Source organism: Sorex fumeus, unplaced genomic scaffold (assembly GCF_029834395.1).
Source record: "Sorex fumeus unplaced genomic scaffold, SorFum_2.1 ptg000098l, whole genome shotgun sequence".
NCBI classification, from domain to species: Eukaryota; Metazoa; Chordata; class Mammalia; order Eulipotyphla; family Soricidae; genus Sorex; species Sorex fumeus.
This window is the reverse complement of record NW_026606155.1, coordinates 75,041,803-75,061,375: the sequence shown is the minus strand read 5'-3', so window position 1 is coordinate 75,061,375 and position 19,573 is coordinate 75,041,803. Positions and strand designations below refer to the sequence as shown.

General features: G+C 42.7%; 1 protein-coding gene across 1 annotated transcript; it reads left to right on the top strand.

The window, feature by feature from the left end:
* Positions 1–5,791: 5,791 nt before the first annotated feature.
* On the top strand, positions 5,792–19,340 carry PARP2 (poly(ADP-ribose) polymerase 2). The gene is made up of 16 exons (XM_056134066.1): positions 5,792–5,863; positions 7,407–7,556; positions 8,578–8,648; positions 10,496–10,546; positions 12,629–12,725; positions 13,177–13,252; positions 13,852–13,954; positions 14,942–15,104; positions 15,548–15,686; positions 16,799–16,862; positions 16,944–17,078; positions 17,341–17,468; positions 17,633–17,732; positions 18,510–18,608; positions 18,859–18,983; positions 19,076–19,340. Exons 1-16 carry the CDS (start codon positions 5,821–5,823, stop codon positions 19,233–19,235), a joined length of 1,704 nt encoding a protein of 567 aa, XP_055990041.1. The 5' UTR covers positions 5,792–5,820; the 3' UTR covers positions 19,236–19,340.
* Positions 19,341–19,573: the final 233 nt, after the last annotated feature.

Sequence of the window (19,573 nt, the reverse complement as noted above, 5' to 3'; positions counted from 1 at the left end):
CACTTTTCGTCCTGTTTATTCTCCGGGTGTCTGCTCTCAGTATTTTGGCCCAAACTATGGCAGTCAAGTTCTGGATCGTCCCGAACCAGTCACTGGTTAATCTAAAATAACAGTGATGGGGCCAGTGCCATAGCACAGCGGGTAGGGCGTTTGCCTTGCACACGGCCGACCCAGGTTCAATCCCCAGCATCCCATTTGGTCCCTCAAGCACCACCAGGGGTAATTCCTGAGTGCAGAGCCAGGAGTAACCCCTGAGCGTCGTCTGGTGTGATCCAAATAGCAAACAAAAAAACAAAACAACAACAAAAAAAAGAGCTTAAAATAACAGTGACATCAATTATGCACCAAAGGAAACTGGTTACCTTTGGACACTGACAACATCCTTTTTTCCCTCCTTGGGTCACACCCTGCGATGCTCAGGGATTCTGCACTCAGCAGTTACTCCTGGGGATGCTCAGGGGCCCACTTGGGTTGCTCTGGAATCAAACCCGGGTCAGCCCCGTGAAGGCGAACGTCCTCCCCGCTGGTCTATCGCTCCGCCCCCGGCAACTTCTGTCCTGACCTGAGTATGGTCGTGGTCAAAGGGCACTTTCGTCCCCCAGGTCCCCGCTGAGACCATCCACCGGTAAGTGGGCCCCGGTAGCCGGACCGGGGGTATCTGAAACCCCCCGCGGGGACACGGGCCTGGGGAACACAAACCACGTCTGGTTCTGAAGCGGTGCCGCGCCCCAAGCCCCTCCTCGGGCAGAGCGGGAACGGTGCGTGCTGAAAGACGCGACTGCGTGAGCTACTCCCCTCGTGTGTCTGAGATTTCATCTCACGGGAACTTCCCAGGAATCGGGTCCCGCTCACAACACTCTCTAGAGAGAATAACAACTCGCATAACACAAATGGAATCTCTAACCTGAAGGCGCGTGGAAAAGCGCGGGAAAACACAGATGGCGACACGAGGCGCCGAAGAGATGGAATGGCCGTCGCGTGCGCCAGGCGGGGCGCATGCGTGAGTCGCCGCAGGGCCTGCCGGGTAATGGCTTAGCGCGAGTCGCCGCAGAGCCAGCTGGGTAATGACTTAGCGCGAGTTTCGCTGTGCAGTGTCTTGGGCAAGGACTTATCCGTGAGGCTCAGACTGGAAAGGCTTGAATCCTCTTGAGTTTCTGCACAATAGGGGGAATGAGGTCTAGCTAGAGTATACGGGTAAAGGCACATGCTGCAGTCAATCCTACTTTGATCCCCAGAACCACGTGGCCCCCTGAGCATCACTGAGTACAGCGGTCAAGGCCTCCACAAACACCTCCAGGTGACCCAGATATCCCCAGCACCACCTACTTGGTTCTTCACATTGAATCACTAACAGGGGCCCCAAGGCCTCCTGAGCACCACTTGGGAGGACGTCCCCCCATCCCCAAAACAAAGGAATAAAAAACTTCTGACAACCTATTATACAAACCTCAGAAATTGCCAGATAGTAAAAATTCTAAGCTAAACATACACGTGGACTTTGACAAAATAGCATCTCTTAAACATTTCCTACATGCTTAACAATGCTTCTCACATTTACTATCTAATTTTATCTTCAAAGCCAAGTACTAATTCTTCACATCAGGTACTATTATTATCCTCTTCTAAGATGTAAAGATGCCGTGACACTAGCTGTTAAGAAACTTGCCAAAGTGATCAGAGTGATAGTACAGGAGGTAACGAACTTGCCTTTTACCTAGCAGACCTGGGTTCCATCTACAACATCCCACATGGGCCCCTGAGCACAACAGGAGTGATCCCTGAGATCAGAGAAGAAACTTGCCAAGGTGGTGTAGTTTGTTGTGATAGAGGATAATTTTGAACCCAGTCTGACTGGAATCTACATCTAAATACTATACTAGTTTACATACATCTCAATATCTCTGCTGTATTGGTGACTCCTTCAGGGTCAGGGGAATGAAACCCATTGTAATTACTGGTTCTGGCATATCAAATACACAATGGATAGCTTGCCAGCCTCTGCCATGCGGGCAGAATACTCTCTGTAGCTTGCCTCTTAGAGCGATTCCATGGGATGTCAAAAGACTGCGTGGCCGCCCACCTACCAGATGGTCAGACTTCTTCCTCAAGACCCTGAACGATCAGTTTGAGGCTCTTCATGTTCCTAGAACGAACAGATGCCACTGGGCTACACTAGCACACAACAGGGACAAATGGAGACGTTACTGGCCCCTGCTCGAGCAAATCGATGATTAATGGGAAGTCAAGTGATCAAGTGATCAATACATCTGACATGTAAATAAATAAAATAACTAGTTAGATAATTCCACAGGTTAGAGTGTTTGTTTTGCCTATCAAAGGTCAAAGATTTGATCCCAGATTTGTATACACATAGGATATGTCCTTGCACACACACCCCCAATAATAAATTAATAGAATTTGGGACCAGAGAGAGATCTCAAAAGTCCAAATAGATGCTTTGCATACACAGGACTCAGGTTGATACTCAGCACTGCATGTTCCCATGAGCATTATTGGGAGTAATTCCCAAGCACTACTGGGTATGACCCAAACACCAAAAATTAAAAATAGAAATAATAAAATTTGGGGGCATAGAGATAGGACAGCAGATAGGACTTTCTTTGCACACAGCCAACCTAGTTCCATCCCTGGCACCCTATATAGTCCCCCTGAGCCCTGCCAGCAATGATTCCTGAGTTCTGCCTAGTGTGGCCCATAAACTTTGTAGTAGCACTTTCTCCATTGACCATAAAATTACAAAACTGAATGTTTAGATTCATGTGTATACCAAACCTCTTTAATATTCCCATAAAAGAAAAATGCTATCGTCATTATTTTATATCCAGAATATTTAAGAGCTCCAGATGGGAAAAAAGTGAGACTCCGAATTAGATTCAGTTTTTGGAAATTAATTCCTAAAAAAGTAAAACTGAGTATTTGTTTTATGTGCTGGTTACTTTGAATTATATATATTTACTGAATTTACCCTTAGATGTATGCTTACTCTTTGTGGAAACATGAAGATTTCCACATTTGCCAGAAATAAAGAAAATAAGACCGTTCCATAAAGGTTTATTAAAATTACTTTTTAATTATACAATATAATAAAGTCAGAAAATATAGGTAAGCAAGATGACTCATATCACTCAAAGAGCAATTCTGGAAACAATATCCCTGTTATTTGAGGCGAGGTCATACTTTCAGGTGACATCTTATAGAATGTAAGATGTTCCCGCAGAAAAAGAATCTTTTACATAATGCTCTATAAATTGTTTTTAACTTAATGTTTCATAAGTAACCTTCCATTTCCAAAACAGATAAACTGGATCAGAGCAATAGATCAATGAGTAGGAGTTCATAATTTGCATGTCGTTGGCCTAGGTTCTATCCCTGGCACTACATCATCCCCCAAGCACCACCATGAGTAACCCCCACCCAAGCACAGTGTCAGGTGTGATACAAAAACAAAACAAGGAGTCAGAAAGGAATTCAGTGGTTAAGGTGTTTGCTTTGCTCAGGGCCCACCATGGTTCATTCCCCTGCACTTCATAAGGTCCCCTGAGCACTACCCCTGAGTGCCACTGGGAGCGACCCAATCCACACACACAAAAAGATAAACCTGTATCAGAACTGTTAAATGACAATTGTATAATATGTATAATATGCGAAGTATAATAGGCATTGCATAATAGGATCTGAACAATGCATAATATGATCTAAGTAGATTTAAGTACCTCATTCATTTAATCTCATAGACTGATAAGCAGCAATTAGTTAAAACTTTCTTATCAAATGTTGATTTGGCTATGAATTCTGTCAATGCTTTTCCCCCAATGTTAGAAGTTTTAGATTCACCGTTCTTGACCCTACCTCTCTATGCCAGCAGTCTACCTAACAAACATGAATTGGATCCCAATAAAAATGCTAAGACGTAAATTGCATTTGTTTGTCTTATTTTGGGTCTGCCCAGATCATGGGTTTAGAACTGAAACCTGACCTAACATGTATTTTATCAGGTCAAATTATAAATGATAAAGGGCTTACCTTGGTGAAAGATAAACCACACAGGCCTACAGTCATCTAATTTCTAAACTAGGAAAACCCTCACAAGGTTAGAACTAAGGGAAAAATCAAAAAGGGCAGGAGTCAACAAGTTGTAAGAAAAGGAAAAGCTTAAGACAGGACCAGGGTATGGCAAAGTGGTAGAGCACACACTTCACATGTGTGAGACTGGGGTTGATTTCTGGCACCACCAAAACAAATAAGCAAACAAGCAAAACTAAGAGCAGGTATTCCAAATAGCTTTTTTAAAGGCAGTTTCAATTTGATTTGCAACAATCTATATTTAGCTTTTAATGAACTTATACCACAAAAAAACTAAAGACCTTCACTTGACAATAGTTTTTAACTTTTTTTAACCACTTTTGTTGAGATACCTTTTTTTATAATCACTTTTGTTGAGGTAACTTTTTAAAACCACTTTATATGCATTGTTTCAACACCATACCCATTAAGAGTCCACTTCCCTTCACCATGATAGCAAAGAGTGTGATTCGCACTTTCAGATCAAAGGGATTTGGAAGTTTAACCTTCAGGCTGTTCTCATAGTGCATAGTCCTCATACTGACTAGGAAATGCGTTTCACTGCACTTAATGATTTTAGCTGAAAATAATTACAATTATATTTGTATAGCTTCCTTACTTACTTACCCAGCAATGCAGACATTTGAAAACCCGTAATCTCAGGTATAATGGCGCATTATTGACCTCACCAGTCCAAATACTGTCTAAAAAACGATTTCCCTACATTGGGTGCTGGAACATTGTATGATTGAAACTCAGACACGAACAACTTTGTGTGCCCCGCAGTGATGCAATTTAATTTAAAAAGATTTATTTTAGTTAAAAGAAAAAAAAATTTACTGTACCTCATGGTGTTTCACTAATAAAAATTTAAAAAACAATTTTTCAGTCTTTCCACCTATGCTGTTGATTTTATGAAGTATTCAGATTCTCTAGGATGAGTCCTCCACCTTCCGAGTCACTCACCCCGTCCCCTAATTGGCCCCTACAGTAATGAACCAATTTTCCTGCTTACATTTATCCCTTAATCCCCAAAATGCAACGCATTTGTTGAAGTGTGACTGTAATTGGAGATAGAACTATTTTGGAAGACTGTAACTGGAGATAGGACTATTTACTTCCCTGCCCTGTAGTTCTGTACGTTCAAAGTTCCCCCATGCCTTTTTCAAATATAATAATTTGAATAACTCAAAAAGCGGACGGCGGGAGAGTAGTCTGAATTGGGTTATGAGGCCCCCTCCGGGGTGCCTCACCTCAGCCATTGAACTCACTTCGCTGGCCGTGAGTCTGTTCCAAGCTCCGGCTAAGGAGGCATCCGCTAGGACTCCTTCCGCGGGGGAGAGGAGATCCATAGCATCTCCTGCCCAGTCTGCCCTCGCCAGAGGCCCATTCTCTGGGAACTCACCTCCCCGAGCTCGGGGAGGGCCCTGTTAGGGCCGCTGGTGGCCCTAGTCTCAGACCTTCCCAAGGGACATGGGATAGAGTGACGAGATGCACTCCGCGTGTAGCCCCACTGATGAGCTTCCCTCCGCCCTACGCGTAAAACCGGCACCAAGCCGTACTTATAAGGATCCCCTGAACAAGGCTCTTTTAGAGTTAGGGTGACTTCCCACAATGCACGCGGTATTCAAATATGGAGGGCGTGTCTAGCCCGAGGCTTGGGCTTGGGGCGGGGTCTGGCTGAGACGCATGTGCAGTGCTTGTTCCCGCCACTCCTGACGTCTACGTTTAGACGCCATGGCGGCTCGGCGGCGAGGAACCCGCAGTGGCCGGGGGCGAGGTTCGGAGCTCATGGTTGAGGGTGGGGTGCTGGGTGGTGGGAAGTAGGCACCCCCTGTTCTAGGGGGCCCCCGTGTCTCCCTCCCGTAGCTTCAGAACCACCCTGGGTTTTCTTGCTAAACTCTTTAAGAATTGCGGTTTTTAGAACCTTTGGAATTCCGGGATTGTAGACCCGGAACAGCTAAATTAGCATTGCTGTAAATACCTAATGTCATCAATTAAAAAAATTGAGATGCATCATGATTTTATGAACAACCAAGAAAGGAAAAGGGCTTCCAATTAAAACTCTGTTTAGATGTCATCCATTCTAAGATGCATCCCAGTTTCAAAGGCAGTAAAATGTGAATTTTTTTATTTGAGGAGATCTTGGCTCTTAAATGCTTGGTTCACCCTACAGATTCGGTTTTTACGTTTGGGGCAATTGATATATTAAAAAGTAATATAACGTGTACTCAAGTTTCAACTACTAGAAGAGACAGCTGAGTCTTAAGCACAGAGCACTCTAATGTTATTTCATGCCACTTTGGGTAGTTTTCGATTAGCTTTCGGGTTGTGAAGGTGGGGACCACAAGAAAGTTAAAGTGATAAACCTTAAATATGACGCACTAGCCTAGATTCCTGGGGCGCTCTTGTAGTGCTGTGTTGCTAGATTAGTATTTGGGAAGCAGATCATTATTTATTTAAGAGTTGCTATTTACAATATAGAAACATGAAAATCACCTAAGCTTTTTCTTCCCTTGTGTTTGGTTTTTGGGCCACACTCAGGTCCTCAAGGCTTACTCCAGGCTCTGTGGTGTTCCAGGGACCATGCACTTAACGCTTTTACTATTTCTTGCTCTCTGCTAAACTGTTTTTTCAGATATATGGTCAGGCTAGGAGATAGCTGAAGGAGCTAGAGAGTATGCTGACCTGAGTGTGCCTCTTCCCCATCCCCCACCCCTCCTTGATTCCCTTCGCCCCCCCCTCTCCCCCCCCCCCACACACACACAGGCTCTTCGATCCTGACCCGCACTGCTTGGTCCCCACCTCCCAGCATCAAGCCAATAGTGACCACCTCACCTCCAGGTGAAGGTCAAAAACGAAACAAGGTCAGAGAGAGAGCACAGGGTTAAGGTGCTTGCTTTGCATGTGGCCAACATCCCTGTTCAATCCACAGTACCATGACCTCAGAGCTTGACCAGGAATGACCCCTGAGAGAAGAATCAGGAATAAGACCTGAGCATATTCAGGTATAGCTCCAAAGCAAAGTGAAAAAGATTGGGGGAGGGGTAGCTAGTGATGAAGTACACGAATACATGCCACTAGTATATGAGGCCATTGGTTTGCTTCTTGACACTGCTAAAATAAAGAGGTGTTTTTAAAAAAAACTTGTTGTTTTTTTAAAGTTGATGTTTTGAGGCTGGAGAAATAACTCAGTGAGCTGAGACCATGCACACAACAGGAGATAATTTCTGAGCACTACTGGGTGCAGCCCATAGATTATATTCAGTGTCTGCCTTTTATTTATTTATTTATTTTTCATGCTTGCCTATTCTTATCCTTAGTTTCTGTACCAGTAAATGAAACTGACAGAATTAGGAATGGCAACACAACTTTGGAAGATCCTCCTCCTGCCAAGAAAACTCGAAGTGGCCAGAAAAAGGATGTGAAAAAGGAGACTGTGGCTGATAATAACAGACCTGGAGACCAGCAAGGTGAGTTTACAGTAGTCCAGGAGAACCTGGGCTGTCAAAGGGAGGAGTGTGTTATAGCAACTCCCTTTCCTTAGCCTTAGGGAATGCCTTCCAAGACTAAGTGCTTGAAAATCAAATACTACCTAACCCTGTCCCTGTATCTGCTGTTTTTCTCCAAACCAATAATAAAGTTTCAGTATGAATGAAGCACAGTAGTAGATTACTTTTTTTTTACTGAAGCATTGCTTTATTTTTCTTTTTTTTAATTTTTATTAGTGAATCACCATGAGGTACAGTTGTAGACTTAAAAATTTTTGTGCTTGGGTTTCAGTTATACAATGATCAAGTACCCATCCGGCCACCAGTGCCCATTTTCCACCACTATGGGTCCCAGTATCCCTCCCACCCCTATCCTCCCCATCACACCTTGCCTCTGTGGCAGAGCATTCCCTTTTGTTCTCTCTCAGTAGGAGACTACTTTAAAGGAAGCACTTTGAGGCTCCTTTTCCATAGCATCATACTCTTGTCCTTTGGAACTATGATTAAGTAAGCCAGGACAGTTACTCAGTGACTGAGAGGTCCTTAGTAGGTGGAGTATGGAGCAATATACCCACTCCCTGCCTGGATGTAGCCTGAGGTAGAGATAACTCACGCCCTGGCAGGAACATTTCATCACGTGACTCAGAATACTGTGTAGTTAAACGCTGTTTATTTCTCTGATTTCCTTCTTAATATTCTCCATGTAGTATTTTTGGACTGGTTGATATTTGTAACTGCAACCAAAGAAATCAAAAGCAAAGATAGGGGATGAGTTGTGTTCTGTATCTTGTCCCTTTGACCCTATTTCTTTGTTTTTTAAGACAGTTAAATTTGGGACATGCTGCTTAATCTTCAGTTGTATATATTTGAGATGGATTACGACCCAGACAAATCAGGGTTGCTAGGGAAGAACAAAGTAAACTATGACATGTTTTTGTCTAGCCATACAGCTATTTTTGGTTGTCATCCAAGTAGCCACCGTACCTCTTTTGTCTCTCCTCAGAATCTGTGAAGACTTTGCTTTTAAAAGGCAAAGCTCCTGTTGACCCAGAGTGCACAGCAAAGGTGGGGAAGGTAAGAAACTACTCCGTCCACTGATTCCTCAGAGAGCAGTGCTCTATTTTTATTGGAATCCTTGCCTGGAGAATATTGCTGTATTTGTTTTAAGATCTTCAAAATTTTCTGGTGATGATTTTTCTCCAAAGCTTAGAGATGGATGGTGGAGGGAGATGACTTAAAAGGCTGGAGCATGTGTCTAGCATGCAGAGGCCCCAAATTGCTCCCTTTTGTCACATGACCCCCATTTCTCCAGCTAGGTATATACCTGGAGGCCCCCTGAACACTGCCGGATATGGCTCTGATGACCCCCAGCACTACAACTGTGCCCAAGCAGCATATCATTTCTGGGCCCAAGTACTACCTGGGTGGCTGAGTATCCAGTATGCCTGGGCATGATCCCTGAACCCCCTGAACATTTCTTAGAAGAACTTTTCTGCTCCTTCTCTCATCCAATTAAAAAAAGAAAATCACAGAGTGACTCCCCCCAAAAAGATAAGCACAAGCTAAAAGATAAATGCCAGTGATGGAGTTTGGTGTTAAAAAAATCAGGATCTCGGTAGCTGAATAAATAGCAGTACTCCTACATGAGAAAAAAAAAATCAGGATCTGGGGCTGGAGCAATAGTATAGCACAGGAAGGGCATTTGCCTTGCACGAGGCCAATCCAGGTTCAGTCCCCAGCATCCCATATGGTCCCCCAAGCACCGCTAGGAGTAGTTTCTGAGAATCGCCGGGTATGACCCAAAGAGCAAAAAAATAAATAAAATAAATCAGGGTCTTTTTTTTTCACATGGTTGATTTCCAGTCATCAGCCTTCCACACATTGTTCTTTCTCATTTAGAAAATTATATCATTATCAAGGAAGATTAGATGAGCGATAGCACAGCGGGTAGGGCGTTCGCCTTACAAGCGGCCAACATGGCCGACCCGAGTTCGATTCCTCCGCCCCTCTCGGAGAGCCCGGCAAGCTACCGAGAGTATTCGATATGCCAGACACAGTAACAACAAAGTCTCCAATGGAGATGTTACTGGGCCCGCTCGAGCAAATCGACGATCAACGGGAGGGCCTTTTTTTTTTTTTTTTTTTTTTTTTATCTAGGAAGATCTGTCTTCTAATGAGAAATTGCTCCGATGTGGCATGAATTACTAATCAGTGGGAAGAAAGAACTGGAAAATACAGAAAAAAAGTCTTCTGAAGCAGGTTTTCTTGAACTGAGTTAGAATCCTTTGTGTTTATATGATTAGAAAAAGGCAACAGTGTTTTCATTATAAGGACTGCAGATTAGTGGGCCATAGAATCAGGAACAGCCCCTGATCACTCTTAGATCCCTGGCACTGTGTGGTCCTCAGAACACCAAACCAGAAATGCTCCTGAGCACTGCCAGGTGTGACCAGTGAAAAGAATTAATAGATTATTCTCAGAAGAACATACTTTTCTATTTGTCTAGAAAATAGAGGTTGGTTGATTTGGAGAGTAACACCATGCCACACAAGAAAAGGTAGTGTTGGCCCGAGATAGCTTTAACAGACTGAGCACATGCTATTCATGCAGGCCTATATTTGATCCCCAGCACCCCAGAGTCCCACAAAGCACCTATCTAGAGCTACCCCTGTGCTCAGAGCTGGTAATAGCCCCAGAGTACCAGTGGGTGCAAGGTGGGAGGTAGAAAGAAAGGAAGGAAGAAAGAGAGGGAGGGAGGGCAGAAGGACAGGCGTGAGGAACCCTGGGTTGGATATAACACAGCACGTGGTCCCATGAACACTGCTGGTGTGGCCCTCCATGCCAAAGAAAACAAAAGAAAATGCAGTGTGTCCCTTGGGACCCTGTATCAATTGAGACTTATCATTTTTTCCTTTCTCTAGGCTCATGTGTACTGTGAAGGGAATGATGTCTATGATGTCATGCTAAATCAGGTAAGGATTGGGGTTCTTGAGAATTTCATTTTGGTAATTATTGGTGACAGTACTCTAATGTCCAGATATTTTGTTCTAAAGTCCTTTGTGCTCATTTGTCTCGTTTTGTTGGATTTTTGTTTGGGGCCACACCTAGCAGTGCTCTTGGCTACTGTGGTTCAGTGCTGTCATTCCTAGTGGTGCTTGGGGGACAATGCACAAGAATTGGAGACAGATCCCAGGCATCCTGTATGCCAAGCATGTGCTCCAGCCCGTGAAGTTCTCTCCTACCCTATTGGTCTTTTATCACTAGCTTAGAGACACTTTAATATGGAGTATAGAACCTTGCCCATAAAATAAACTGCTATATATTTTCTAGATTTATCATTTGTCTCTTGGATTTTCTTTATGGTACATCTTTTGATTTTATTGAAGGTTTTAAAATTTATACTCATTTATTGTTATAGTGCCAAGGATCAAACCCTGGGCCTCATGGTCGAGACAAGCATCCTATCGCTAACCCATATCCCTGACCCATATTGGACTTCAAATTTTAACGTAGTTAAATTTATTGACTTTCTTCTGTTTAATTTTGAAAAGGGTTGCACACCCAGCATTGCTCAGGTTTTATTCCTGGCCCTGCTCTCAGTGATCACTCCTGGATGGACACTGAGGACCATATAGGTTATTGGGGACTAAATCCAGGTCAGCTTTATGCAAAATAAGCACCTCACTGTTCTCTCCAACCCCCTCTGTTTAAATTTTGTTTTAAATAGGTAATCTATTTGCCTAATAAATATAATTCAAGGATATCTTGTTATGTATTTGAATGTACTAACCCATCATTTATCATTTCAAATTCCTTTGTTGCTACTCCTCTCACTTAAAATATCATGTGCAGAGGCTCTGCAGTGTACAGTGTAACAGTGTACAGCACATAGGACATTTGCCTTGCATGCACTCAACCCAGATTCGATCCCCGACATCCCCTATAGTTCCCTGAGCACTGCTAGGAGTAATTCCTGAGTGAGAGCCAGGAGTAACCCCTGAGCATCACCCGTGTGACCAAAAAATCTTTTATATATATATATATATATATATATATGGGCTGGAATGATAGCACAGCCGGTAGGGAGTTTGCCTTGCATACGGCTGACACTGCTGGCCCAAGTTCGATTCTTCCGCCCCTCTCGGAGAGCCTGGCAAGCTACCGAAAGTATCTCACCCGCTTGGCAAAGCTTGGCAAGCTACCCGTGAGGTATTCGATATGCCAAACACAGAAACACAGAAACAATAAGTCTCACAATGGTAACGTTACTGGACCTGCTTGAGCAACTCGATGAACAACGGGAGGACAGTGCTACAGTGCAGTGCGATATATATATATATATATATTTTTTTTTATATATATTTAATATATATATATTGCTCGAGTGGGCCCAGTAATGTCTCCATCGGAGACTTTGTTGTTACTGTGTTTGGCATATCGAATACATCACGGGGAGCTTGCCGGGCTCTGCCGTGCGGGCAAGATACTCTCGGTAGCTTGCCGGGCTCTCCGAGAGGGGCGGAGGAATCGAACTTGTGTCGGCCATGTTGGCTGCGTGCAAGGTAAACGCCCTACCGCTGTGCTATTGCTCCATGTTATATATATTATATGCTGCTAACACAGCGGGTAGGGCGTTTGCCTTGCACACAGCCGGCCCGGGTTTGATTCCTCCACCCCTCTCGGAGAGCCTGGCAAGCTACCGAGAGTATCCCAGTAATATATATGTTATTATACATTATACATCTTATATATGTATATAATATGTATGTTATACATATTTTATGTGTGTATAATGTTATATATGTATGTATAATATGTTATATATAACATGTTGTGCAGTTTAGGAAGCTTCTAGCTTTAATTCCGAGGGACCCAAATATAGAAACCCCATTCCTCCTTTATATCTTGACTCTTAGGAAAATCTGATTTTCTTGCCTCATATCATTGACCTAATGGCAATTATTGGAACCTATGACCAAGCAAATTATTGGTTTATTTGGCTTCCATTTACAACCCTCTCTCTTCTTATGTTCATATTTGTAAAACTCATCTAGACTAACCTCCAGTTCAACAACAATAAGTACTATCTGATTCAGCTGTTAGAAGATGATGCCCAGAGGAACTTCAGTGTTTGGATGAGATGGGGTCGAGGTAATGACTTGTGTTGTGGATTTTGATTTTTTTTTTTAATTATCATTTTGAAATCCAGAAGCAGCTCACTGAGTGGCTAAAGGATGTTCTAAATTTAAATTAGAATGGAGGTTCTATAATCTGGGGGTGGTGAGAGTAGGGGAGAGCTGGAAAATCAATTTGTGCTTTTTTGAAATTGGGAAATGGCGCATGCTCAGAAGTTCCCATTAGAAAAACTAAGAGCAGCCTGTTGAGGCTGTGAATTCCCCTTCATACTGCTCAGAGAAGAGGGCACTCAGCAGCGAAATTAGCAAGAGAAACTGTTCCCTAAATCCTTCTACCTCTCCTTTCTCCCCTTCCTGCCTATTCGTCAATTGCTAAGCAGAGAGATCTCAGAGAATCAGCTTGTTTCTGTTAAAGAACTCTTGGGTTGGGCCTGAGAACCATCTTATGTGTGACATTTACTTTGCAGTTGGGAAACTAGGGCAGCACAGCCTGGTGGCTTGTTCAAGGGACCTCAACAAGGCCAAGGAAATCTTTCAGAAGAAGTGAGTGCTAAGAACTAAGTACAAAAATACCCTTCTTCCTGGGATTATCTTCTTTAAGTATTGAATAAGTGTGATTAGGCCCAGATGTTAATATCTTTCCACCAGAACATTCTGTGACTGCAAGACCAAACTTCATCCTTCATGCTGAAATCATGTGGCACCTTGAAATTGACTAAACAAACTAATCTAATATGTGTAGTATGTGACTAACGATTTCAGAAATTTGGGGAAAGTGATGGGAATTCTACCTATGCTGTTTTACTACGATACAGATGAAGAACTTTCTGAGATCTCTGTGAATGTTTCTTTTAGAGAAAAAGATCAGAAAGAGATCTTCTGTCTTAAATTTTAATGGCTTTGGGGATATTTGGGAGGCTTTGGAAAACTCAGTTCCTATTTCCCTCTGTTTTTTGGTTCTTCATGTCTCCAAGGCATATGGGAAATTGATTTGTAACAGAGTTTTGTTTGGAGAATAATTCTGGAAACATTCTATGGAAGCAGTTGTAAATCTTTCTCCAGTAGTAGCCCTTATTTGTAAAATTTTCTTAAACAAATTTGTAAAATTTCTTAAATTTTCTTAAAATTTTTTTGGATTCTAGGTTCCTCGACAAAACAAAAAACAATTGGGAAGATCGTGAGAAGTTTGAGAAGGTGCCTGGAAAATATGATATGCTCCAAATGGACTACACCAGCAGTGCACAGGTAAACTGGTGACCCATGTAGGGGTAAAGTTCTTTTTCCTAATCAGGGCAAAGTCTAGCAGAAACAGCTAAGATCAGCTTCTATACTAAGACAAGCAAAGCTATCTTAAATCTTCTATAAAGCTTTATGAGAAAAGCAGGGACAGCCGTTACTGATCCTTTCATCTTGAAGGAGTTATAGAATAATGATAGATTCACTGTCGCTGTCACTGTCCTCCCATTGTTCATCAATTTGCTCGAGCGGGCTCAGTAACATTGTGAAACTTGTTACTTTGTTTGGCATATCGAATATATCACGGGTAGCTTGCCAGGCTTTGTTGTGCAGGCAAGATACTCTCGGTAGCTTCCGGGCTCTCCGAGAGGAGCAGAGGAATTGAATTCAGGTCAACCATGTTGGCTGCATGCAAGGCAAACACCCTACCCGCTGTGCTATCTCTCCAGCCCAATGATAGATTATGCTTTTCTAATTGCTTCTATTTTCTAAGTTTATAAAAATCTTAGGTCCTTTTCCCAGAAGTTTAATGTGATGCAGCAAGAAAGCAGTAATAAATAGCTAAATGAGCTAAAAGTACATTTAAGGTTGTCTTCATTCCTATCATTGACCACAGATGTTTTCTTTGTTTGTTTTTTTAATGTAATTTAACAAATTCAAGAGCAGCCAGGATGCTGAAAGCTGTCTCATATCTCAACAATGAATAAATATTACATATTTTTAAAATGAAAAGATAAAAGACATATAGTTGTCTTTTTCATATGTAAGAGCAAGCAGTTAGGAGGACCTTTCCAACTTACTGAATGTTTACCTATGGGAGGCAGAGAACTTAAAAGGAGAAAACTATTTAAGTTAGTAATGGTCTATTGTTAATGTACCTATGTTCAAGTAGACACTGATTGTTGCTTACATGCCAAGGATATTTTAGAATCAGTCCTTGTAAGCAACAAAATTAATCCTTCAAATTTTATGGTGCATTTTCCCTTTTTGCTACAGAGTGAAGAGAACACAAAAGCAGAGGAATCTCTTAAATCCCCCCAGAAACCAGAGTCACAGCTAGATCTTCGTGTGCAGGAGTTGATCAAACTAATCTGTAACGTCCAGGCCATGGAAGAGATGATGATAGAAATGAAATATGATACCAAGAAAGCCCCACTTGGTAGGACTTCCTATTCTGTCCTTCTTTGTATTTCCTGTTTCTTTTAAGGGATATTTTTATTGCTATGGTGGTTTTCATTTGGTGGGGGTTTAGTTTGGGGCCACGCCCTAGTTCGGGGCCCATATCCTCAGGACCTAATCTAGATTCTAGTGCCATGGGTTTACCTCTGCTGATACTTGGAGAACCATGCAGTGCTGGAGCTCAACTCTGGTCCTTCTGCATGCAAAACATAGGCTCCAGACTATTGAGCTATCTCTCTGTACCACCATGACTTAAAGCTTGCTAATGTCAACTGATCATATGAAGTAAAAAGATTTGGGTGAGAGGTTGAGGGTGGAAATAAAGGAAGAATTCATTAAGCGGTCTTTGTTGGGGATTGACATAAATACAGTTTACAGGATGGGATTCTAGTTGTGGAGTCTGATCTCTGGCTGGGCCTGCAGGGAAACTGACAGTTGGACAAATCAAGGCAGGATACCAGTCCCTTAAAAAGATTGAGGATTGTATTCGAGCTGGACAGCATGGACGAGCGCTTGTGGAAGCGTGCAATGAATTCTACACCAGGATCCCACATGACTTTGGGTAAGTCCTGCACTGCTGCTTCCCTTTGATCACCTGTCCCACCACACCTCCTACACTACTCACCAGTATCTTTTGCATCTTTCTAAGGAAATGATCGTCTTGAATAAATAATCAAGACCATTTCTAGATAGTCTGTTTAGTAAACTTAGATATATTCTCTAACCCATGTGGAACTTACCAACTGAAGAAAGAATAGGTCCCGCTGTCCATCCAATTGGTAAAACACCATCAAGTATACCCCATTTTGTTTGTGTGTTTCTTGTTTTGTGATCCCAGGGACCAGAATCGGTGCCTCACACATGTAAGGCAGGTACTTTGCCACTGAGCTGCATCCCTGGCATTCCTTTCTGTTTGTTTTTTTAAGGTTAGTATAGCACTGAACTGTCCTATTGTTCATCGATTTGCTTGAGCAAGCACCAGTAACGTCTCTATTGTGAGCCTTGTTGTTACTGTTTTTGACTTATCGAATATACGAATATACCACGAGGAGCTTGCCAGGCTCTGCCTTGCAGGCAGGATACTCTTGGTAGCTTGCTGGGCTCACTGAGAGGGACAGAGAAATCGAACCCAGCTCGGCCGCATGCAAGGCAAACGCCCTACCCGCTGTGCTATCCGTATCTATGAATACAGATATTTGGTATATAACATTTGTTCTATCTGTGTTGATTCTATGTTCTAGTAGTTCCTCTACTTTAATTCTGTTCCTCTCTAAAGCCCTGTGACCTAGAAATAATTCTCACTCGTCAATAGATCTGCTTCTGCTTTTAGATGGGATTGTTTTCAAATGTTTTCTTATTGGTATTAATATATCTCATTTTTAATCCTATAAAAAATTGAATTTTAGTCCTGAAAGTCAAAATCCTTATAGTTGAATTTATTCTACTCAAGTGTGCCTCTGTGTGTGTTGTGTGTGTGTAGTGTGTGTGTGTATTTATATTTTTATATAGTCTTGGTATATTTGGAAACTAACATCTTTTAATCGATCTCACTCTCACAGAGACCCCCAATTTCTTAAACCTATTTTATGAAGGCTCTGACTTTAATTTGTTTTTATTTGTGTACCTTTGAACTATACATCAGCAAATTCATTATGGGTTCTATCCCTCTCTTAGACTTCGTACCCCTCCACTAATCCGAACAGAGAAAGAACTATCAGATAAAGTTCAGCTGCTCGAGGTGAGATATATGTACACTGAGAAGAATTAAACCTCTTGTTCCGGGGTCCTCCCAGACTGATCCTGTATCTCACATTGTCAGGCTTTGGGAGACATTGAAATTGCAATCAAGTTGGTGAAGACAGAGCTACAAAGCCCAGAACATCCCCTTGATCAACACTACAGAAAACTACATTGTGCCTTGAACCCTCTGGACCACGAGAGTTCTGAGTTCAAAGTAAGAAATAATAGTTCAGGAATGATAAGACCCACCCTCCCCAGCCCCACCCTTCTCTAACTTCTGGGTAAGAGCAAACTTTCATAGAGGGAAGAGTTTCTCTATGTAAGGAATTTAAGGAGATGCCGGGTTCTTTCTGACTGCCTTGCAAGGCCGTATGGGAACAGGAACGTCTGCCAGCTTACACCAGAAACCTTGAAGTCCTTTATCTTAGCCACGTCTCTTGCGGCATTAATCAGCTGTTCTTTGCCCCACCGCACAGGTGATCTCCCAGTACCTGCAGTCTACCCACGCCCCCACACACAGCGACTATACCATGACCTTGCTGGATGTTTTTGAAGTTCAGAAGGAGGGTGAGAAAGAAGCCTTCAGAGAGGATCTTCATAACAGGTCTGTTTAACTCTAATAGATTCCTAGGTTTAGGAATCCATTTCCTCGCCTGAGGTGCATTTATGGAACTTAAAGAAGAGGGTGGCAGAGGGCGCTGTTGCCCTTTCTATACACACATTTGCAAGTGAGCAGCAGAGACTAAAGAAACAGTGTCTTTTCTTTAGGATGCTTCTATGGCATGGTTCCAGGCTGAGTAACTGGGTGGGAATCCTGAGCCACGGGCTTCGAATTGCCCCACCTGAGGCTCCCATCACAGGTTACATGGTGAGTGAACTTGGAAGGAGCCCCAGGGTAAAGAATTCAGTCTGTTCCTCAATCCTCTTTTTCCTTCTTTTTTTTCTTCCCTACATTAGGTTCAGTGGTCCTGTCTCAAGAATTAAACAAGTTGACTGACAATCCTGACATTTTTACTATATCCCTTTATATTTTTTTTTTCTTGGTGGTGGGGGGTGGAATGTGGGGAGGATTTGGGTCATACCTGGTAGTGCTCAGGGACAATTCCTAGCTCTGTACCAAGGGATCACTTGGGAGACCATATGTGATGCCAGGGTTTGAACCCAGGTCAGCAGCATGTAAGACACAACCTTCCTGCTGTAGTTTGTCTATCTTTAAATTTCTGAAATATCCCTTTTCCCTTGCCTGCAAAGCAAAGATCACTGATACTTATACCTTCTCTGAAGTAGAATCATGTAGCACTGTCCTCCCATTGTTCATCGATTTGCTTGAGCGGGCCCAGTAATGTCTCCATTATGAGACTTGTTGTTACTGTTTTTGGCATATTGAATACTTCACGAGTAGCTTACCAGGCTGTGCCTTGTGGGCAAGATACTCTCGGTAGCTTGCCAGGCTCTCTGAGAGGGGCAGAGGAATTGAACCTGGCTCGCGGCTGGGCCGGCGCGCATTAGGTAAACACCCTGCTGCTGTGCTATCGCTCCAGTAGAAAGAGTCTCTCTGTATTGTGTTTAAGATCATAGAAGCCCAAGCGGGTGGTGTGAGCTGCCTTCTAACACAGCTGGCTTCGCTGTGCATTTATCGTTTCAGTTTGGAAAAGGAATCTACTTTGCTGATATGTCTTCCAAGAGTGCTAATTATTGCTTTGCCTCTCGCCTAAAGAATATTGGACTGCTGCTTTTATCAGAGGTAAGGCAAGAACACGTTGATCTCTAATTTAGTGTTGGCTTGTTTTTCCAATGAGGAAAATTTTATTATAGAACCAAAAGGTTCACTTGGAAGAATTGACAACCAAGGAAAACCAAAGGCAGTTTCCAGTGTACTGAATTTCTGCTGGAATAGGGGAAGAACCTACTGAAGGGATTCTGTTTGCCTTCAAACAGTCCAGTTCTCAGTAGGATGGGGATGGGGAGGCTCTAAAAGATCTTTTTCTCTGCAGGTGGCTCTAGGTCAGTGTAATGAGCTTCTAGAGGCCAATCCTGAGGCAGAAGGATTACTTCAGGGCAAACACAGCACTAAGGGGCTGGGCAAGATGGCTCCCAGTCCTGCCTGTTCCGTCACCCTGTAAGTACCGAGAGCTGAAGGGCCAGATAAACTTCCTCTATCTTGTCTTCTGAAGTAGAAGTAGTACTGATACACTTTATTTCATCTCACAGGAATGGGAGTACAGTGCCCTTAGGACCAGCAAGTGACACAGGAATCCTGAATCCGGAGGGTTACACTCTCAACTACAATGAATTTATTGTCTACAATCCCAATCAAGTCCGAATGCGATACCTCTTAAAGGTTCAATTTAATTTTTTGCAGCTATGGTGAATGCTGATATTATAAAACCAGAAAAGATGGTATCTTTAAGCACGTAAAGCACTAAAGACAGGGTTGTTCTTTTAGATTTTCTTATATTTTATGTAATAAAAATAGTGAAAATCACCCCTGGCTTCTTTGGATTTTATTTCTCCAAGCACACATTTCTTCTGGTAATTAGGCTACATTTCTAGAACAGATATCATACATTGCTTTGCGTATCCCATTGCTAACTGCAAGCCACCCAGATCAGTTTTTGCACAGCAGAATATTCGCTATGCTCTGAGGGACGCCAAGAGTGACTGATATTCCTCCCTATTATTTTCTTCATTTCTGCACAGTAGAGATTG

Coding starts and splice junctions, on each gene's coding strand:
- PARP2 (XM_056134066.1), top strand. CDS start 5,821: ATGGCGGCTCGGCGGCGAGGAACCCGCAGTGGCCGGGGGCGAG. Junction 5,864..7,406: donor CCGCAGTGGCCGGGGGCGAG/GTTCGGAGCTCA, acceptor TCTTATCCTTAG/TTTCTGTACCAGTAAATGAA. Junction 17,733..18,509: donor CTCCCATCACAGGTTACATG/GTGAGTGAACTT, acceptor TTATCGTTTCAG/TTTGGAAAAGGAATCTACTT.